Source organism: Bombina bombina, chromosome 1 (genome assembly GCF_027579735.1).
Source record: "Bombina bombina isolate aBomBom1 chromosome 1, aBomBom1.pri, whole genome shotgun sequence".
Classification (NCBI taxonomy): Eukaryota; Metazoa; Chordata; class Amphibia; order Anura; family Bombinatoridae; genus Bombina; species Bombina bombina.
In genome coordinates this window covers 390,114,747-390,138,077 of record NC_069499.1, presented here as the reverse complement: position 1 = coordinate 390,138,077, position 23,331 = coordinate 390,114,747, and the positions used below count along the sequence as shown (strand labels likewise).

The window sequence follows — 23,331 nt, the reverse complement described above, 5'->3', positions numbered from 1 at the left end:
CTCTCAGATATTAATGGCGACCGGGAGAGCGTGTGTTGTTACGCCCACTAAGGGCGGGGTTTGAGTTTGGCGTCGTTTTGGGCGCAATCTCCAATCTCTAGAGGAAACTCAGTGATGAGCGTTATCATGCCCACGAGGGGCGGAGCTAGGTTGGATAGGAAAAGGGACGAGACAAAAGAGAAAGGGCGCCTCCTAGTGTAGCCAATTTATATGCAAATAGATATAAAAAGTATGCAGATTTTATACTCACATCTGATAAAGGCAACGATAATGCCTAGGTAAGCAGTCTGGAAACTTGTCAGTGTTCCAGTCAACTGTGCACCATATGCAAGGCAGCTCCTCTTTAATGATAGAAATCTGAAAAAATAGAATGGTATGCAGAGGGCGACTCCTAGTGCAGATCAGTCAGTATGGTTACAAAACCCAAACTTATCCCTTTGTAGAGATGCTCACATATTATGAAGCACACTGTAGTGCTAATGAGACATGCTGGGTATATTTATAGTGGCCCAGCGCACATATCACTCTGGCAAACAATGGATGGATGTTGAAAAATAGTAGATAGGAGACTTCAGAAAAGTATAAAAATATTCTTTATAAAATTAAATGAACATAAAAATCTGTTGCCTGAGGAAACAGAGTGGTGAGCTCTGAGAAACGCGTAGCGTGTTTTACTGATGATTTTTATGTTCATTTAATTTTATAAAGAATATTTTTATACTTTTCTGAAGTCTCCTATCTACTATTTTTCAACATCCATCCATTGTTTGCCAGAGTGATATGTGCGCTGGGCCACTATAAATATACCCAGCATGTCTCATTAGCACTACAGTGTGCTTCATAATATGTGAGTATCTCTACAAAGGGATAAGTTTGGGTTTTGTAACCATACTGACTGATCTGCACTAGGAGTCGCCCTCTGCATACCATTCTATTTTTTGGATAGGAAAAGGGCCGACTTTAAGCTGCACTTGTTTATCTTCTTCCGTTCATCGAAGGTAGAGGGATATTGCTTTCAACGCAATTATCGGCACGCTCCGGATATGTGTAGAGCAGTAACATTGTTTATGTCCTAAGTCAATGTTTATGTTTGTATGGCTTCTAAGTGTTGGGTGCTGATGATTCACTTCAGCAACTTTTCTTTGAGGTGTTAGTAGGGACACGATATTTGTGTGATAATCTCTCATTTATGCAAGCAAAGAATACAAGGTTACAGTTTTAAAATTTAAAGACACAGTAACGTTAATTTATGTAAAGAATTTCAGCTGTTTATTTGTTAATTCATCCTTTTGTGATTAGGATGAACCGAAAAATTCACCAAAAATAAAGTTACTTTTGAAATTTAAAGACACAGTAAAGTTTTTTTATCTGTTAATTTATCACCAGAATTTCAGCTGTTTATTTGTTCATTCATCCTTTGTGAATTAGGATGAATCGAAAACTCACAAAAAATAGTTACTTTTGAAACTTAAAGATACAGTATCGTCTTTTATCTGTTGATTTATTAATGGAATTTCAGCTGTTTAATTGTTCATCCTTTGTGACTGAGGATGAATCAAAAGCACACAAACAATAAAGTTACCTTTGAAATTTAAAAAAACAGCAACTTTTTTTTGTGTGTCACTTTTTATTACGGAATTTCTCTTTTTTATGAACCTACTCCCTTTAAGGTGATTGCTGGTTGGGAGTCTGTTAACAATGGTCAATCTATGCCACAAATTTCTCCTATAGTGTCCCACAAACTTTGAGTCTGAATTTAGTTTTCAGAGTTCTTCAATGGGCTCCATTTGAGCCTATTCTTTCCTTTAGATGTCTTGGAAAGTTTTTTATTTCTTGTTGCTATTTCTTCTGCTCGGGGAGTGTTAGAGCTCTCGGCATTTCAGTATGAGTCTCCTTATCTTATTTCCATCTGATAAGGTAGTTTTACGTACTACATTAGGATTTCTTTTTAAGGTTGTTTCTGATCGGAACATTAATCAGGATATTGTTGTTATTTTCTTGTGTCCTAATCCTTTTTCTCAGAAGGAAAGACTTCTGTTCAATTTGGATGTGGTCCGTGCTTTCAAGTTTTACCTGCAGGCGGCTATGGACTGTCGTCAATCTTCTTTGTTTGTGGTTTTCTCAGGAAAACGCAAGGGACAGAAAGCTATGGCCTGAGGAGTTTCTTCCGTTTTGCATATGAGACTGCTGGACAGCAGTCTCCAGAGAGAGTTATGGCTCATTCCATGAGGGCTGTTGTTTTCTCATGGTCGTTTATAAATGAAGCTTCTGTGGAACATATTTGCAAGGCTGCAACTTGGTTCTCTCGACGCTTTTTCACAGTTTTACAAGTTTGACACTTTTGTCTCGGCTGAGGCCGCTTTTGGGAGAAAGGTTCTTCAAGCAGTGGTGCCTTCCGTTTAGGTTCCCTGTCTTGTCCCTCCCTTATCATCCGTGTACTCTAGCTTTGGTATTGTATCCCACAAGTAAGAATGAAATCCGTGGACTCATCGTGTCTTTAAAAAGAAAAGAAAATTTATGCTTACTTGATAAATGTATTTATTTTTAGACACGAGTCCACGGCCGCCCTGTTCTCTGAGACAGGTTATTATTTTTTGTAAACTTCAGACACCTTTGCACCTTGGCTTTTCCTTTCTCTTCCTAACTTCGGTCGAATGACTGGAGTGGGAGGGAAGGGAGGAGCTATTTAACAGCTCTGCTGTGGTGCTCTTTGCCTCCTCCTGCAGACCAGGAGGTGAATATCCCACAAGTAAGGATGAAATCCGTGGACTCATTGTGTCTAAAAAGAATTAAATTTATCAGGTAAGCATAAATTTTCTTTTTTATTCTAAAATCTCAATACAAAGAGACTCTTGTCTCTAATGTAGCATAGCATAACACTAGCGTCTGCTACTAACATAAAATAGAGTGTAACATCAAACAATATTACATAATGTTCTATATTACAGTGATTGTCAAATATATTCATAAAAAACTACAATAAGCAGATTAACTGTGTTTCACTTAGAAATTGTAAGTATGTAGAAAACCGCAGGAGAAATGTTGCCATTAACAAAACCTCGCCGTGGAGTAAATCACATTAATAGTATGTTTGCACAACTGACTCTCCATTTACTTCACACATATAAGTGAACAATAGGATATACAATTGGTTTTCTAACAATAAAAATTGGACAAATTTAAAAAATAAAACAATAAAAAGAGTTAACCACTCTTTCAAACCGGTCTCATATCTTTTTGCTATCCTTTTGGTCTTTTTATCCTTTTACAATGTACCTAAATAAATACAAATATATATATATATATAAAAACTAATAACACTGGTATATTATTCCAGTGAGAGTGAGTGTTTACCCATAATTGATAGCAATATTTGATTTGACATATAATATTATAACATAAAATTTTAAATAAACAAGAAAGAAAATAATTTAATATCTATAAATCCATCTTAATAAAATATTCCCACTGGGAATCGAACCTATACTTGCAATATATAAATTCCAAAGGTCAGAGTGCTAACCTCTCACCTACACAATCTTTTTATATATCGGGGAGCTGAGTAAATATTAGTCTATATTGCAAAATATCTTGTCTTTCTATTGTATGCAGACCACGTGATGGGAATTCTTATCATATGTATATAAACTACTGTATAATATTTATAGTCGGAGATATTCTGATCAGCTTCCCATACATGGGTGTCTATTATATAAATTCCTTCAACAAACAAATATTGGGAGGCTTTATTTCAAATTATGACAGAGTAGACCACATTCTCTACAAATGGCAATAGTCCATTATATTTAAAAAGAACCTTCAATAGAAATGCAGAAAGAATCATATATATTTCATTAATCCATTATTTCTGATAGGGAGAATGTTTAATTTAGTTTAAGAAATTATGTAGTTCAAAATCTTTTAGTCCAAAGGGGATTAAAGTATTGAGATTAAAAATCCATTGCATCTCTATTTGCCCTAATTTGTTAGTTAGGTGTCCACCCCTCCAATGGTCGACAACTTTTTGGATTCCTAAATACAAAATTATATCCTTTGGATTTTTATTATGGAAAGCAATTATTCAGGACAAAGAAAGCCACAGAAGACCCGTTCTTGGTAAACTAAGAAAGTTCTTATTTATTCAGAGGTGTGATATCAGGTACATACAAAAGAACACCTGACGCATTTCGCGCATGCGTACATGCGCTTCATCAGAGACTAGTGATTCACATGGTGAGGAGACCTTTTAAGAGCGGAATGGCCAATCGGGGTTCATAGTATATTAACCAATCAGGTATTGTAGAGCCCTAATTAGATGGCCAACCCCCTCTCTTTGTACTCCAATTCATTATGAAAATCAATAGTCATAATCATTGAATGGCTGTGTATACATAATATGCAATTTAGCTTATGTAATATATAATTTAACATATAACAGCATAAGTAACAACATAGACATAAAGTAAATAAAATTAACACAAAGGATATGTTATTATAATACATGTCCATGTGTAATTAATACGGTTCAAACAGTTTCGGATAATAAATATATATAAACATCAGAAATAATAATAGCAAAAATGGAACATCATATGAGTATAGACATGAATTATTTGTATAGACCAAGTTATGGTAATAGCTAGTATCCATAATCCTGATGCATTTTTGGCTCCAGGTAAGGATCACGAAGATGACATTTAAATGGAGTAAATAAGTCTCCTTAAAGTGACAATGTGTACTCAATGTTCCTATACTTCGGGCCAAATTCTGTACTTAAAACATACAATGTATTTATACATGAGACGCTTCAGAAATAGCTAAACTAAAAAGGAGCTTTATATGTAAAACAATAAAATAAACATAGATAAGCTAAAAATCTACAATTTAAAAAAAATAAATATATAAATGATGACTAAAAATAAAAAACAAAGATGAAAATAATTAATAATAAAGAGGATACGGCCTACTTAATCCCAGTGGTGGTGGGAGGGAAGGGGAATAAATACTCATATCATAATGTTATGGAATGTGATTACTTAATAGTCACAAATGCCCTATTTGAAAATCAGAGAAATGGCTAGAGTACTATATATCGGTAAATAAATCAACATCCATTCTTTTATTCATCCCATCGGGGTATCTAGTCTGGAGTTTCATAATCCAAAAAAACACCTTTTTGAGGAGCTTTTTTAGTCTATCCCCTCCTCCTAGGATGTTTTTGTATTTGATCAATGGCAATAAAAGAAAAATAAGTTTTGCCTAATCCGTGAGTATGGAAATGTTTGGCCACTGGAGTCTTACGTTCTCTTTCCTCTAGTGACAGGAGGTGTTCACGTATTCTATCCTTCAAAAGACGAGTGGTGACTGCCACATACTGTTGGAGACAGCACTTGCAGGTGATAAGATAGATAACATATTGTGATGTGCAATCTAATCTATCCCTAATATGGAAAACATCTCCTGTCACACTTGAAGAAAAGGAACTTGTTTTGGTAGTGAAATGGCAACTTTTACATGGTATGTGCCCGCACTTAAAGGATCCTTTCTTAGCATTCAACCAGGTTTGTTTTGAAGGAGTTTTGCCAGCAAAATTTTGGTTAGTTATGTCACCTATCGTAGGTGCCTTTTTTGCTATGCATTTAATGCCCTTTGAAATTATATTACAAACCTCTTTATATTGATTATTGTATTGAGTAATGAATAATATATTTGGATATAACGTCCTCCTTTTTCCATTGTCACAATTACTTTGTCTAAGTAAACTGGATCTATCTTGATGTGCTCTCTGATGTTCTATGTTCTAAATGTTTCAACATTTTCTTTGAATACCCTCTTTCTGAGAGTCTTAGTGTAAGATCTCTAGCTTGTTCAAAATATTTCTCTAAGGCTGTACAATTCCTACGCAAACGTAGGTATTGTGCTTTTGGAATGCCCTTTTTGAGATGGGGAATATGGCATGAGTCTGATCTCAAAATTGTGATTTTTTTATATGTGGATGTCACTATACAGTTCCCTTTGGCTTCCAATTTTAAGTCCAAAAAATCGGTGCTATGTTTGTCAGACTGTGAGGTAAAATTTAAATTGAAATTATCATTCATAAATGCCATAAATCATTCTACTGAATGAGTTTGATCCTCCTGCCAGATGATAATGATGTCATCTATGAAACTACCGTATAAGATAACGGACGGAAATACCTCTTGAGCCACCAGACCCCCTGGCATTCTCCAATGTAGCGGATGCTATCTGCAAATCCCTTGCAGATTACCGATCACACACACCCTCCTCCTGAGCCTATTGCAGGCGTATTGACCAGCTGACGTCAGAACCTCGGAGTAGACGAGGAATTACCGTACCTATTGTGCTGAAGCGGAGACAGCACCGACATGCCACTAGGAGCAGCACTAAAAAGTTGGTTTTACCCTGGAACATTTCCTGAAGGAGAGTCTTGGGAGGCTTCCTCGCCTTGCGAATCTCACCCTCAGAAGTTGTCCGGATCTTTCAGCTCCACAAACACAGGAGGAGACAACAGATACGCGCTGTATTCACCTAGCTGCTACGCAGCAATAGCATTACCCGCTGGAGAAAAGTATTTTATCCATTTGGGACCAAGTAAACGGTTATTTTGGAGTCCCTTGCACAATCACCACGACGATTATACGAGTGTTTCTCGTAACCATTTTTAATATATATAAACATGTTCCCTTAGTCTAGTAACCAATGGTCTGGTTGTTCTACCAATATAAAATAAATGTCAAGAACATTCCAATAAATATGACATTGTTTGACAAGTTATTACTTTTTTATGTCATATTCTTTATTATTTTTGATTTGAAAGTATTTACATTCTTTTTTTGGTTCGTGAAGCTATTACATCATATACATTTTCCACATTTGTAAAAACCTTTTAGGCCTTCTGCAAGCCATGTAATTTTCGTTTCATTGTGTAAATATCCTCTAGTCACTTTATCTTTTATATTTGGAACCCGTTTAAATATTATTTTTGGTTTGTTCTCAATTATATCTATTAACCCTCCATCTTTTTTCAAAATGTGCCAGTGTCTTCAGCATGGGACTGGAGTTTTAAGTAGTCCTGTCAGCCTCTCAGTGAGAGCATGGGCGAAAGTTGGAGTCCGCAGATGCAGGGAGAGTCTTTCTGCGAAACCATCCCGACTCATATTAACAGCTCCACATGCGATCAGCGTTGATGAGTTTCGCTGCCTGCTTTTTTCTCTCAAGTCATGGCAGAGGCAACGCTACTATCTGTCACACTTGAAGGGCCGTGTTCCAGTTCCATGGAGTAGATTCTGGTAAGATCGTTTCATTTTACTTTTATCATGGATGTATTGTAATTTCACCTGTTTATCTGAGAGGGGCTACAACCTTTCGGGGATAACGATAACATAGGGTCTCAGCGAGGCTCCTTTTTGTATTTAGGAATCAAGGATTAATATCTCCTGAGGGGGATTATTGAACAGGGGGGTTTATAATCATGTTTGTTATGTGATTCTGTCTGCTACTGTGTAGTGTTGCTTCGGATCATGGCTATTTTGGAACATAACGGCCTATGTCTAGTGACGCAGCCTTTACGGTCGGGCGTGCTTTTGCATGGACTGCACGATTTACCTTGTGACTCCATTTCCGTTTTCCTGACCACGTAGCAATGGAGAAATCCTGGTCCGCTGGTGTCTGGTTCTCTGGAGGTGGCAGTGTCCCAGTTATGGAGGATTCTTGGAGACGGATGTCTCTGATTCAGACTCTACTTCTTGCGAAGAATATGAATGGCCCGGGTGATACATCCATCAGTTATGTTCCGAATGCCGTTTTAGAGTGCTCTGTTCCTCGGGATCAGGGAATTGGGTGCCCACTGAGCCATCCGTCTCTGGGGATTCTATTTCTCACAAGACAAGTTCCCTTCCATCAACTCTTACGACTCATGCAGGTAACCCAAACGCTACTTATCCTTTCTAGGGAGTGTGGCCTTTTCCCACCGGAGGTTACAGCACGGTTCCGCATGGCGCATCTGCACCTTCCGGGACTGTGCTTACGATATTATGCTTGTTTCGTTAACCGGGGCTCGTCAGGAGTGGGATCGCCTGGTCCAGTTCAGCCTTTCGGGGGAGCGACTGTCCCTGAGGTGCCGGTGTTTCCTTTTGTCCCGGCGGAGGTATGTTGCGCCTTTCATTATAGACTGGCGCGCCTTTGTGTCCTACTAAGGCACGTTTCCCACTGTTATTTGGTCTTACTCTTCGACTGGCTTTCATACATAGACATAAGGGGATGAAGTAATTTTCTTATAGTTTTTGTTATTTGTGTATCCTTTTCCAGTTCTGAGCTTGGAAGTCCCTATTGGGCTGGTCCTGCGGGTCTGTCCATTCTTCCTGGGCGATAACCTATGGGTTGCCTTATCTTTTATTTTCATCCGGGGAGTATGATTTTTATTTGGTCTAAAGCTCATGTTGTGGTATGATGTTTCCTTCGGAAACTTTACTCTCTGGAATTGATACTCGTGATTTTGTGGTCGCACTGTTTACAAAACAGTTGCTGTCTGACTGTTCTTATCCCTCCATCATCGGGGGAGACTCTATGTGGCCTTCACAGTGTTGGGGCCCTTGGTTTCAGGCTGGTCCTGACTGGGTACATATCCTTCTGTCCTTGAGGCCTAGTTCAGACACATGGCACCTTTTTATGTCTGGTTGGCCCTGTGAGGGCGCTTAGTGGTCACAATGGGATTTGTGTGGTTGTCTTGTTTTATTTTACAAGCGTCACCTATCATCCTGAGAGGTCTTGAGTGTCCGTGGTTGGTTAGGGGCATGGGGGATTAGTTCAGTCCTCATTTGCCTTTCAATCTAGTGGGCCGGGACTCCATTGAGATCCGTGGCGACATGCTCAGTCGTTTCCGAATTTTTTGGGAACTAGAGTGTTCCTTCCCGTTGTGGGTTGGAGGCTTGGATGATTTAGGTCCTTCATACCGCCGTTCTTACGGTTTTGCCTTTCATGGTCTCTTTGGAAGTGTCTTTTTAGGACTTGTTCCTTTTAGAGGTTCTCTTCCTATAGGTCGAGACTTTCTGGACTTCGTCCGGTTTTTCTGGTGGCTATGGCCGCTTAATTAGGAAGTGAAGGCCGTGAGGCTCTGTCTTCCTTCGGTAGTTAGTCGTCTCCATATCAGGGGCGATAAGGGGTGTCTCTTTTTCAAAGCTTTTTGCTTAGGGGATGGTTTTTCTGCCTGGGTTCAGGATGCTTTGCATTCTTCTCCCTTGGGTGTGGTCCTCTGAAACGTTAATCTGAAAGGATAATGGAGACTAGCCTTTCTTTTTACTCTCTTTCGGGTGACTGTTCTCGTTTTCATTTCCCTTTGTGCTACCCTTTGGGCTCTAGAGAAATTGCATAACCTTGTCACGGCCTAGTACCTTGCTGGGGGGGTGTTGACCTCCGGCTAAGGGTGTTCTCTTCCCTTTGGGCTGGGAATTACGAGTGAGTCCTGTACCCGTTCCCTGGGTTTCTCGGTTCTCATCCCCTGTGAGGTCTGTTTGATTCAGATGGGGTATCTTGTGTTCCCTGAGGGTGTCGTTCGTTCTGGGACGATTCTGGGTTCCGGGTCCAGAGTTTTTGTCTTGGATCCTTCTTGGATGTCTGAAAACTTATGATCCGGTGGACTGGTTCAGGACGACCCAGTTTTTTTCAGGGACCCTATGTTGCCACATAGGAGCTAGCTCATTGGGCTTGCAAGCAGGTAGGCCAGAGTTCACATCCACCTTCGGGCATAAACTTTAAGGCCTGACTTGTCCTTCAGACGGAGTGTGCTCCTCTATGGGGAGTTTTTTTCTCTGTTGGGTCAACAGTAGTGTCTAGATGATTTTTCATTCGGTCCGTGTTTTGATCATACTAGGGCTTCATGTCTTGTGGACATGTATGCTGTTCTTATCTGTTCCCTTCCCTTTGGATGGGATAGATCATCTTGCTTATGAGTTGGGGTTTCCTCTCTCTGGAGGGTCTTTGTCCTGCCCTTTGTATAGGAGGTTGGATCAGGTGGTTTATTTCTGTAAGGGGCAGCATCTGCGCTTTTGTGGGCTCTGTTCCGCCTGTTGGAAATTGATCTCTCTATGTAGAGACTGTCTTAGAGAGTTGTGACAGGTCTTCCTACGGATCTATTGCACTTTTCTCTGTTCCAGGTCCTAGGGGGTTCTCCTTGAGATTGCCTATTTTGGAGGAGCGGATTTGGTTTGCACTCAAGCTCTGTTGGGGTGGGTGAGTCCTCCCTTTTTCTTTCCATTCCCTGGGGGCTTGTGGTTGGGGTCTTTCTGTCCCCCTGTCTATCAAACATGTCTGTTGTTTGGACTGGTCTGGTGTTGGAGCAGTATCTGTTGCTCTGCTATTTTGTCCTCAGGGCATTCGAGGACAGTAAGCCTTTTTGAGGTTTCTCCTTTCTCCACATTCAAGATTTGTGGTTAGTGGATACTTAGCAATCTGAAGCATCCTATCTTCAGCTGCTTTCTACTTGCCCCGCAAGTATTTAAGTTTCAGAGTCGTTTTTAGGTGACTGCAGCGGGGAGTGTTTTTGCTTCAGGTGTTGTTAGTCTGTCCTATTTGAGCTTGCTGCAAATGGTTTCGTTCAGAACATTTTGGTATTTTGAGATACCTTTTTGCGACTTGGGGACCTTCGTCTTCAGTTGCTCCTAGAGTGCGGTTGCACTGTGTTAGAAGAAGATCCTCTCTCTGTTTTAGACTTCCGGCCTTATCCCGTGGTTTCTATATTTCTGGGATCTGGGCGTTTCCTCCCCTTGTTTCTATGAGACTGGTTTGGGTCTCTGTTAGCCTGACCTGGTTTCTTGGGTTTTTGCTCTGTGTTTTTATTTAGGACTCATTGTGCCCTTTTTTAGGGTTTTTTTCTAGAAGTTCCTTATGCTAGCTGAAAGCTAGCTCAGCATACTCATGCACTGTGTCTACTCTGCACTGTAGCAAATCGAGGGTTGCAAGTTCGATCCCCGGCGAGGTCTACTCAGCCTTTCCTCCTTTAGAGGTTGATAAAATGATCAGCGCCTTGAGTCCCTTAAGGGGGATTAGCCGCGCTTTACAAGTAAAATCATGTTTTACTTGTAAAAAATATATACACATTTTTTTTTTTTTTACTGTCTGGCTCCTAAATATTCTTACTGGCTCCTAAATTTTAAACAGATTTGTCAACCCCTGATATATATATATATATATATATATATATATATATATATATATATATAACAGGTTTACATTAAAACAAAGAACACTACATACTTAAATAATAAAAATTATAAAACTACATTGTTCCGATGTAGACAAATTAACCCTGTCATCAAAAGGTTAAAGACGGTAATATACGTATATATCTCCTCTATAAGAAAGATCTAATCTGAGCAGACACCGAGCAAGAATTAGCCCTGTAATAAACATTGTGGTAAACACACTAAGGTCTATGCAAATCTAGATCTTAGTGTTTCACAAGAAGAAATTTGGCTCTGAAAAGAGCCGAATGCCACAAGTGGACCCTCTCTTCTGCATTCGGCAGCCAACAAAACTACCAAATTGCTACAAGTATGTCTGTAATTGGCTGAAAACCTTTAATGTGCTAAGGCTCTCAAGTGCAACTTCAGCAATGTGTTTAACCTCTTTGTAGGGGACAAATTAGGGCGTTTTATTTTTGAATTAGGTTTCCCTTTTAACATAGCCGTCTTAATAGAAGGGTTATATTGAAGGGACAGTCAAGTCCAAAATAAACTCATGATTCAGATAGGGCATGTCATTTTAAACAACTTTCCAATTTACTTTTATCCGCAATTTTGCTTTGTTCTCTTGGTATTCTTAGTTAAAAGCTAGGAGGTTCATATGCTAATTTCTTAGAACTTGAAGGCCGCCTCTTATCTGAATGCCTTTTGACCGTTTTTCACCATTAGTATTTTGTTAAGACCAAAATTCTGATTTCTCCAACATAGGTGTGTCCGGTCCACGGCGTCATCCTTACTTGTGGGATATTCTCTTCCCCAACAGGAAATGGCAAAGAGCCCAGCAAAGCTGGTCACATGATCCCTCCTAGGCTCCGCCTACCCCAGTCATTCTCTTTGCCGTTGTACAGGCAACATCTCCACGGAGATGGCTTAGAGTTTTTTAGTGTTTAACTGTAGTTTTTATTATTCAATCAAGAGTTTGTTATTTTAAAATAGTGCTGGTATGTACTATTTACTCAGAAACAGAAAAGAGATGAAGATTTCTGTTTGTATGAGGAAAATGATTTTAGCAACCGTTACTAAAATCCATGGCTGTTCCACACAGGACTGTTGAGAGGAATTAACTTCAGTTGGGGGAACAGTGAGCAGTCTCTTGCTGCTTGAGGTATGACACATTCTAACAAGACGATGTAATGCTGGAAGCTGTCATTTTCCCTATGGGATCCGGTAAGCCATGTTTATTAAGATTGTAAATAAGGGCTTCACAAGGGCTTATTAAGACTGTAGACTTTTTCTGGGCTAAATCGATTCATTATTAACACATTTAGCCTTGAGGAATCATTTAATCTGGGTATTTTGATAAGTTTATATCGGCAGGCACTTTTTTAGACACCTTTCTCTTTAGGGGCTTTCCCAAATCATAGGCAGAGCCTCATTTTCGCGCCGGTGTTGCGCACTTGTTTTTGAGAGGCATGACATGCAGTCGCATGTGTGAGGAGCTCTGATACATAGAAAAGACTTTCTGAAGGCGTCATTTGGTATCGTATTCCCCTTTGGGCTTGGTTGGGTCTCAGCAAAGCAGACTCCAGGGACTGTAAAGGGGTTAAAGTTAAGAACGGCTCCGGTTCCGTTATTTTAAGGGTTAAAGCTTCCAAATTTGGGGTGCAATACTTTTAAGGCTTTAAGACACTGTGGTGAAATTTTGGTGAATTTTGAACAATTCCTTCATATTTTTTCGCAATTGCAGTAATAAAGTGTGTTCAGTTTAAAATTTAAAGTGACAGTAACGGTTTTATTTTAAAACGTTTTTTGTACTTTGTTATCAAGTTTATGCCTGTTTAACATGTCTGAACTACCAGATAGACTGTGTTCTGAATGTGGGGAAGCCAGAGTTCCTTCTCATTTAAATAAATGTGATTTATGTGACAATGACAATGATGCCCAAGATGATTCCTCAAGTGAGGGGAGTAAGCATGGTACTGCATCATTCCCTCCTTCGTCTACACGAGTCTTGCCCACTCAGGAGGCCCCTAGTACATCTAGCGCGCCAATACTCCTTACTATGCAACAATTAACGGCTGTAATGGATAATTCTGTCAAAAACATTTTAGCCAAAATGCACACTTATCAGCGTAAGCGCGACTGCTCTGTTTTAGATACTGAAGAGCATGACGACGCTGATAATAATGGTTCTGAAGGGCCCCTAAACCAGTCTGATGGGGCCAGGGAGGTTTTGTCTGAGGGAGAAATTACTGATTCAGGGAACATTTCTCAACAAGCTGAACCTGATGTGATTACGTTTAAATTTAAGTTGGAACATCTCCGCATTCTGCTTAAGGAGGTATTATCCACTCTGGATGATTGTGACAAGTTGGTCATCCCAGAGAAACTATGTAAAATGGACAAGTTCCTAGAGGTCCCGGGGCTCCCAGAAGCTTTTCCTATACCCAAGCGGGTGGCGGACATTGTAAATAAAGAATGGGAAAGGCCCGGTATTCCTTTCGTCCCTCCCCCCATATTTAAAAAATTGTTTCCTATGGTCGACCCCAGAAAGGACTTATGGCAGACAGTCCCCAAGGTCGAGGGAGCGGTTTCCACTTTAAACAAACGCACCACTATACCCATAGAAGATAGTTGTGCTTTCAAAGATCCTATGGATAAAAAATTAGAAGGTTTACTTAAAAAGATGTTTGTTCAGCAGGGTTACCTTCTACAACCAATTTCATGCATTGTCCCTGTCGCTACAGCCGCGTGTTTCTGGTTCGATGAGCTGGTAAAGGCGGTCGATAGTGATTCTCCTCCTTATGAGGAGATTATGGACAGAATCAATGCTCTCAAATTGGCTAATTCTTTCACCCTAGACGCCACTTTGCAATTGGCTAGGTTAGCGGCTAAGAATTCTGGGTTTGCTATTGTGGCGCGCAGAGCGCTTTGGTTGAAATCTTGGTCAGCTGATGCGTCTTCAAAGAACAAGCTACTTAACATTCCTTTCAAGGGGAAAACGCTGTTTGGCCCTGACTTGAAAGAGATTATCTCTGATATCACTGGGGGTAAGGGCCATGCCCTTCCTCAGGATCGGCCTTTCAAGGCCAAAAATAAACCTAATTTTCGTCCCTTTCGTAGAAACGGACCAGCCCAAAGTGCTACGTCCTCTAAGCAAGAGGGTAATACTTCTCAAGCCAAGCCAGCTTGGAGACCAATGCAAGGCTGGAACAAGGGAAAGCAGGCCAAGAAACCTGCCACTGCTACCAAGACAGCATGAAATGTTGGCCCCCGATCCGGGACCGGATCTGGTGGGGGGCAGACTCTCTCTCTTCGCTCGGGCTTGGGCAAGAGATGTTCTGGATCCTTGGGCGCTAGAAATAGTCTCCCAAGGTTATCTTCTGGAATTCAAGGGGCTTCCCCCAAGGGGGAGGTTCCACAGGTCTCAGTTGTCTTCAGACCACATAAAAAGACAGGCATTCTTACGTTGTGTAGAAGACCTGTTAAAAATGGGAGTGATTCATCCTGTTCCATTAGGAGAACAAGGGATGGGGTTCTACTCCAATCTGTTCATAGTTCCCAAAAAAGAGGGAACGTTCAGACCAATCTTAGATCTCAAGATCTTAAACAAGTTTCTCAAGGTTCCATCGTTCAAAATGGAAACCATTCGAACAATTCTTCCTTCCATCCAGGAAGGTCAATTCATGACCACGGTGGATTTAAAGGATGCGTATCTACATATTCCTATCCACAAGGAACATCATCGGTTCCTAAGGTTCGCATTCCTGGACAAGCATTACCAGTTCGTGGCGCTTCCTTTCGGATTAGCCACTGCTCCAAGGATTTTCACAAAGGTACTAGGGTCCCTTCTAGCTGTGCTAAGACCAAGGGGCATTGCTGTAGTACCTTACTTGGACGACATTCTGATTCAAGCGTCGTCCCTTCCTCAAGCAAAGGCTCACACGGACATTGTCCTGGCCTTTCTCAGATCTCACGGATGGAAAGTGAACGTGGAAAAGAGTTCTCTATATCCGTCAACAAGGGTTCCCTTCTTGGGGACAATAATAGACTCCTTAGAAATGAGGATTTTTCTGACAGAGGCCAGAAAAACAAAACTTCTAGACTCTTGTCGGATACTTCATTCCGTTCCTCTTCCTTCCATAGCGCAGTGCATGGAAGTGATAGGTATGATGGTAGCGGCAATGGACATAGTTCCTTTTGCGCGCATTCATCTAAGACCATTACAACTGTGCATGCTCAGTCAGTGGAATCGGGACTGTACAAACTTGTCTCCGAGGATACAAGTAAATCAGAGGACCAGAGACTCACTCCGTTGGTGGCTGTCCCTGGACAACCTGTCACAAGGGATGACCTTCCGCAGACCAGAGTGGGTCATTGTCACGACCGACGCCAGTCTGATGGGCTGGGGCGCGGTCTGGGGATCCCTGAAAGCTCAGGGTCTTTGGTCTCGGGAAGAATCTCTTCTACCGATAAATATTCTGGAACTGAGAACGATATTCAATGCTCTCAAGGCTTGGCCTCAGCTAGCGAGGGCCAAGTTCATACGGTTTCAATCAGACAACATGACAACTGTTGCGTACATCAACCATCAGGGGGGAACAAGGAGTTCCCTGGCGATGGAAGAAGTGACCAAAATCATTCTATGGGCGGAGTCTCACTCCTGCCACCTGTCTGCTATCCACATCCCAGGAGTGGAAAATTGGGAAGCGGATTTTCTGAGTCGTCAGACATTGCATCCGGGGGAGTGGGAACTCCATCCGGAAATCTTTGCCCAAGTCACTCAACTGTGGGGCATTCCAGACATGGATCTGATGGCCTCTCGTCAGAACTTCAAAGTTCCTTGCTACGGGTCCAGATCCAGGGATCCCAAGGCGGCTCTAGTGGATGCACTAGTAGCACCTTGGACCTTCAAACTAGCTTATGTATTCCCGCCGTTTCCTCTCATCCCCAGGCTGGTAGCCAGGATCAATCAGGAAGGGGCGTCGGTGTTCTTGATAGCTCCTGCGTGGCCACGCAGGACTTGGTATGCAGATCTGGTGAATATGTCATCGGCTCCACCATGGAAGCTACCTTTGAGACGAGACCTTCTTGTTCAAGGTCCGTTCGAACATCCGAATCTGGTCTCACTCCAGCTGACTGCTTGGAGATTGAACGCTTGATCTTATCGAAGCGAGGGTTCTCAGATTCTGTTATCGATACTCTTGTTCAGGCCAGAAAGCCTGTAACTAGAAAGATTTACCACAAAATTTGGAAAAAATATATCTGTTGGTGTGAATCTAAAGGATTCCCTTGGGACAAGGTTAAGATTCCTAAGATTCTATCCTTCCTTCAAGAAGGATTGGAAAAAGGATTATCTGCAAGTTCCCTGAAGGGACAGATTTCTGCCTTGTCTGTGTTACTTCATAAAAAGCTGGCAGCTGTGCCAGATGTTCATGCCTTTGTTCAGGCTCTGGTTAGAATCAAGCCTGTTTACAAACCTTTGACTCCTCCTTGGAGTCTCAACTTAGTTCTTTCAGTTCTTCAGGGGGTTCCGTTTGAACCCTTACATTCCGTTGATATTAAGTTATTATCTTGGAAAGTTTTGTTTTTGGTTGCAATTTCTTCTGCTAGAAGAGTTTCAGAATTATCTGCTCTGCAGTGTTCTCCTCCTTATCTGGTGTTCCATGCAGATAAGGTGGTTTTACGTACTAAACCTGGTTTTCTTCCAAAAGTTGTTTCTAACAAAAACATTAACCAGGAGATTATCGTACCTTCTCTGTGTCCGAAACCAGTTTCGAAGAAGGAACGTTTGTTGCACAATTTGGATGTTGTTCGCGCTCTAAAATTCTATTTAGATGCTACAAAGGATTTTAGACAAACATCTTCCTTGTTTGTTGTTTATTCCGGTAAAAGGAGAGGTCAAAAAGCAACTTCTACCTCTCTCTCTTTTTGGATTAAAAGCATCATCAGATTGGCTTACGAGACTGCCGGACGGCAGCCTCCCGAAAGAATCACAGCTCATTCCACTAGGGCTGTGGCTTCCACATGGGCCTTCAAGAACGAGGCTTCTGTTGATCAGATATGTAGGGCAGCGACTTGGTCTTCACTGCACACTTTTACCAAATTTTACAAGTTTGATACTTTTGCTTCTTCTGAGGCTATTTTTGGGAGAAAGGTTTTGCAAGCCGTGGTGCCTTCCATCTAGGTGACCTGATTTGCTCCCTCCCATCATCCGTGTCCTAAAGCTTTGGTATTGGTTCCCACAAGTAAGGATGACGCCGTGGACCGGACACACCTATGTTGGAGAAAACAGAATTTATGTTTACCTGATAAATTACTTTCTCCAACGGTGTGTCCGGTCCACGGCCCGCCCTGGTTTTTTAATCAGGTCTGATAATTTATTTTCTTTAACTACAGTCACCACGGTTTCATATGGTTTCTCCTATGCAAATATTCCTCCTTAACGTCGGTCGAATGACTGGGGTAGGCGGAGCCTAGGAGGGATCATGTGACCAGCTTTGCTGGGCTCTTTGCCATTTCCTGTTGGGGAAGAGAATATCCCACAAGTAAGGATGACGCCGTGGACCGGACACACCGTTGGAGAAAGTAATTTATCAGGTAAACATAAATTCTGTTTTTTGTTCCTACATATTTCAGCTCCACAAAAGGGTGTTAAATACTTTGGTTTTGGTTTTGTTCCTGTACCAATGCAGATAAGGATACAGCTGTGAGCCAATCAGGCGTAAGCATACATGCATATGCTCCAATCACTAACGGTATCCTAATCTGGAGCAAGAGTATGATTTTGACTAAATAAGTAATTTGTTTAAAAATAAAACGCTCTAACCTTTTTTTTTTTTTTTTTACACTACAATATCTCTAACAGAGAGGATAAGCTAAAATCCTGAAGATATCATTCCTTTTCTAATACAGCAAAACAACTTTTTTCATACATTGTAAAACAAAAATTCTATGATGTTCTCTCAAGTAGATTATCAGTAATCCAGGACAAATACCGCTCTTTATATTTCTCTGTATATTACATAGAACTGTAATTAACCACTATTAATAATAAAAAAAAAATCCATACACTCACAGTTCAAGACATGTCAGAGTGTGAACTATTTGTTCTCTAGATAACTGTATTTGCAACTGTCTGCGGTACCTCTCCTCACCTCCCAACATTTACAATTTTAACTAAGGGGCGGAGCTAAGTGATCTAGTACTGGAATGAAGGCGGAGCTGGGAATTTCTGGTGCATTTCAGCAGTTGCAGGTTTCACTTTGTGAAACCGGGATATAAAAAGTATAAGGAGGAACACAGGTTTCAAAAACTGAACCAATCCATCAAAAATTGAGAGCTCTGCTCCTGGCAAATAAGGAACTGAAAGATCAAATAATATTAACTAAATGTGAGGTCCCTGCATACAACACAAATTCAACTCCACAGACAGAGAACCTTTTTTTACCACTAGAAACTACTACGGTTTTATAAACATTTATGTGCTTGCAACATCTGGAGCCTCCTTAGCATCTTCCGGCTTCTTGTCGTTTATTTCCTTGGAATCATCTTGCGCCTCATCGTCCTTTGAAGCATCTTGCGGCACGTTGTCGTTTTTAGCCTCTGGCGGATTCTCATCCTTTGTTGAATCCTTTTGTGGCTGTTCTGCACCACTGCTCTTCACCACTTCCTGCAGATTGTACTTTCTAAACAGCATATAGTCCTTCACAACACTCAGACAGCAGACATTCTTAATTATTTCCACTACAATGGTGTATTCCGGATTGCTCAGGTCAACTTTGTTCTCCGGATTCTGGTTTCCAACAATTCCGGCCAGGTCTTTGATGACTTCATCCCTGTTCATGTGATTGTTGTTACGTGCTTTGTATACAATTTGGAAGGTTCCCTTGTTTGGAGCTTTAAACCACGGCTCAAAGAAGGTTTCTGCGTATTTCTTGAGATCCTCAGGGAAAGCCTTACAGGTACCAGAGACCGGCAACATACGGAGAATGACTCGCGTCTTCTTTTTTTTGGTTGTGTAAATATCTTTTAGAATGTGATGCACCAACTTCTCAGGATCTATTTTGAGGGTCCTGATAAAAACAACATTGTTGGCTCCACTCTCAATTGACTGGAACCTGCGCAGGTTTTTTTCTATTGAAGAGCGAATCTCATTAACTTCTTTTTTCAGAGCTTCCTCTGCATCTTCCTCACTTTCCGATGTTCCGTCATCCTTCTCAGATAACTTCTCTGGCCCATACAACTGATCCCCATACTCATTGAGCAGACTGTACGCTTCTCCTACACACTTCCTCTCGTTCATGTTGCATGTGATGAGGATACCTTGCATGCCCACATCCAGCTGCTTACTCCCCCTATGCCGCTTGGCACTGCCCACGTATTGAGCCTTTCTCCTCCTCTTGCCACTCTCCTCGCTCATATTGACCAAAAACACCTTCTGATTCCACTACAACAACTGCACGTCTCTGCCCATTACTTCCTTTTTTAGTATGTTGCACGCTCTTTAATTGGGAGCGCAGGGGTTTGGGGTGAGTCCCTTTTTTGTTTTTTACCCTGGTCGACTTGTCTGCCAGGAGTTGTGAGGTTCCCACCGTTTTTCCTGTGTGGTACAGGATTTTCTGGGAGGATGATGCTGTAAGGGTCTTTGGAGATATTATTGTCTCCTCATCCTCGGGCTTGTTTGGAGCCTTCCCTAGTAAACCTGTGATCTTAGTGGCCCATTTGACTCTCTAAGAGATCTAGCTATCTGGGTTTGCAAGCTGAGGGTCCTGGAATCAGACGCAGCTCTGAGTGCTGGTTTCCCTCTTCTTAGGCCTGTTAAGATGTCTCTCTAGGCTCTTTGGTCTGTATCTATTTCAGGCGTCCAATGTCCAGGGACATTGGGATGTGGGATGCACTGCCTAGGCTGCACTTCTCCATATGAGGTGACTTGATGGTTTCTCAGGGAGTTAGATCATCGACCGGTCTCAGGTCCTGGGGATCTGACTTATGGCCATGTCTTTTGTTTGAAATTCGGGGTCCAGATCTGGATTGGTCCTGGACGGTTCGGTTTCAAACCTTTCGGGTTGGGAACATCTGCATGTCCCCTAAGGGTTTAGTTTGCTGTCTCTCAGGTGGGATCTTACAGTTGTTGTCAGGGGCTGCTATTGCACCTTGATGTGGGCTTGTGGTTTTTTGTTTCAACTGAGCTGTCGGTATGGCTGAATGGTCCTTATCAATAGCTGTTTTTTTTACCGTTTCTCTCATCTCTTCTCCATGCCTATGGCTGGGGAAGCGGTTCCTTTGCGTTCTCCCTCCTTCGGGGAGGTTTCAGAATACAGTATCAATAAAGCCCCATAGGTACTTCTTCTCGTTTTTTGAGGGGTTCTGCCCTTCCTTGCGTGCAAGGGGTCTTGGGGCTGAATTCTGGTAATGGGACGCTGTAAAGTGTCCTATCTCCCTTATTTGGGAGTGTTCCTTCTTTGGAAGGGAGCCGTGTAGGGGTTCTGGAACCCAAGCACCTAGTATTTCTGTCTTAACGTTGTGGTGGCAAGCAAGATTATATAATAGACAGAGTTGTTCTCCCATGGGTTTGTTCCCTCTTAGGCCCCTCCTTTTTCCTTTGTGGTGTGGTTCGGAGAATTTTATATTCTTTGTATTCGGACGTTGCCAATGCTTTTGGACTGAATCAGTTACCTCGGAGTGGGGGTTGTGAATCTGGCTGCTCTGTTGAGTCTTGACTGTGTTCTTCCAGTGGCTGCTGGTATTGGATGTTCTTCTAAGGTCTAGATTTTTTCCTGGACGAGAGTTGTTGTCGATATTTTTCGGGATTCTCTGTGGGATGGTCTCCCACGATGGCTTAGGGTGAGCTTTGCTGCCTTGAGGGTGGAGCTTGCGAGTTCTAACCCAGTGGCACATATATAAGCAAATGGTTAGGGGCACTGTTGTTCATGGTTAAATACATGGGCAGAATGAAGATTCTGCAAAATCTGCAAATGTGGCCATACGTTTAGTTGCCACAGACAGCAGCTTTGGAAACACCTATATACACTATACACAGCCCTCTGTATAATCAATAGGGACAGCATGTTATATACACACAGCTACCTAATGTATTGTGCTGTCTCTCACTACAAAGGTTGCTGTCTTCCCTACACACTATGGTAGCTGTGTGTATACAATGTGCTGCCCTGCCCCTGTACACTATACAGGTTGCTGTGTGTATCCAATTTGCTGCCCATACAGAGAGCTATGTGTTACTCTGAGCTGTCACTATACACTGTACAGAGCTGTGTGTATAGACTGTGTTGTCCCTATACACCATATCACAGAGCTATGTATATTGTGCTGTCCCTGTATGAGCTTAGTGTGTGTGTGTATGTGGGTGTTTATGTACTGTATGTATGACTGTTTTTGATTGTGTGCTATATGTGCACATGGCCCTGTTCCTTACTTTCATTTTGTTCTGTGACAGAACTGGAAAGCTGATGGGGAAAGATAAAAAACAAAAGGAGTAGGGGCTGGTCAGCAACCAAACCATCATATGGAGCAATGTTGGGGAGGGGGTGCAGGACAACATAGAAACATGCGCCTAGATTTATAGTTCTGCGGTAGCCGTCAAAAGCAGCGTTAAGGGGTCCTAATGCTGCTTTTTACCACCCGCTGGTATTTAGAGTCAGCCAGGAAAGGGTCTAACGCTCACTTCCAAGCTGCGACTTTTCCATACCGCAGATCCCCTTACGCCAATTGCGTATCCTATCTTTTCAATGGGATCTTCCTAACGCCGGTATTTAGAGTCTTGGCTGAAGTGAGCATTAGACCCTCTACCGACAAGACTCTAGCCGCAGAAAAAAGTCAGTAGTTAAGAGCTTTCTGGGCTAACGCCGGTTCATAAAGCTCTTAACTACTGTGCTCTAAAGTACACTAACACCCATAAACTACCTATGTACCCCTAAACCGAGCCCCCCCCCCACATCGCCGCCACTATAATAAAAAAATGTAACCCCTAATCTGCCGACCGCACATCGCCGACCCCTATATTATATTTATTAACCCCTAATCTCCCCCCCCCACGTCGCAGCTACCTAACTACAATTATTAACCCCCTAATCTGCCGACCTGAGCTCGCCGCTACTCTTATAAATGTATTAACCCCTAAACCGCCTCGAAAACCCTATAATAAATAGTATTAACCCCTAATCTGCCGACCGGACCTCGCCGCTACTATAATAAATGTATTAATCCCTAAAGCTAAATCTAACCCTAACCCCCCCCCTAAGTTAAATATAATTTTATTGTAACAAAATAAATTAAATATTATTAACTAAAGTATTCCTATTTAAAACTAAATACTTACCTGTAAAATAAACCCTAATATAGCTACAATATAACGAATAATTATATTGTAGCTATTTTAGGATTTATATTTATTTTACAGGCAACTTTGTATTTATTTTTAAACCTAACACTACACTATTAATAAATAAATTAAATCAATTAACTACAAATACAAAGTTTACAAGAATTTTAAGCTAATTACACCTACTCTAAGCCCCCTAATAAAATAACAAAGCCCCCCAAAATAAAAAAATTCCCTACCCTAATCTAAATTAAAAAGTTAACAGCTCTATTACCTTACCAGCCCTTAAAAGGGCTTTTTGCGGGGAATGCCCCAAAGAAATCAGCTCTTTTGCCTGTAAAAAAACACAATACCATCCCCCAACATTACAACCCACCACCCACATACCCCTACTCTAACCCAAACCCCCCTTAAATAAACCTAACACTACCCCCCTGAAGATCTCCCTACCTTGAGTCGTCTTCACCCAGCCGAGCACCGATGGACCAAAAGAAGACATCCGGAGCGGCAGAAGTCTTCATCCTATCCGGGCAGAAGAGGCCATCCGGACCGGTAGACATCTTCATCCAAGCGGCATCTATCTTCATCCATCCGGAGCGGAGCCATCTTCTTCCAGCCGACACGGATCCATCCTCTTCTACCGACGCCTACTCGCCGAATGAAGGTTCCTTTAAATGACGTCATCCAAGATGGCGTCCCTCGAATTCCGATTGGCTGATAGAATTCTATCAGCCAATTGGAATTAAGGTAGGAAAAATCTGATTGACTGATTGAATCAGCCAATCAGATTCA

General features: G+C 41.7%; 2 protein-coding genes across 5 annotated transcripts in view; one reads left to right on the top strand and one right to left on the bottom strand.

Moving 5' to 3' along the window:
* Positions 1-23,331, top strand: part of ORC4 (origin recognition complex subunit 4) — a 348,821-nt gene that overhangs the window by 72,006 nt on the left and 253,484 nt on the right. The window lies entirely within an intron of this gene.
* LOC128643063 (THUMP domain-containing protein 1-like) lies at positions 18,679-19,662 on the bottom strand. Its single transcript, XM_053696000.1, has one exon. The coding sequence runs from the start codon at positions 19,618-19,620 to the stop codon at positions 18,679-18,681; it is 942 nt and encodes a 313-aa protein (XP_053551975.1). The 5' UTR covers positions 19,621-19,662.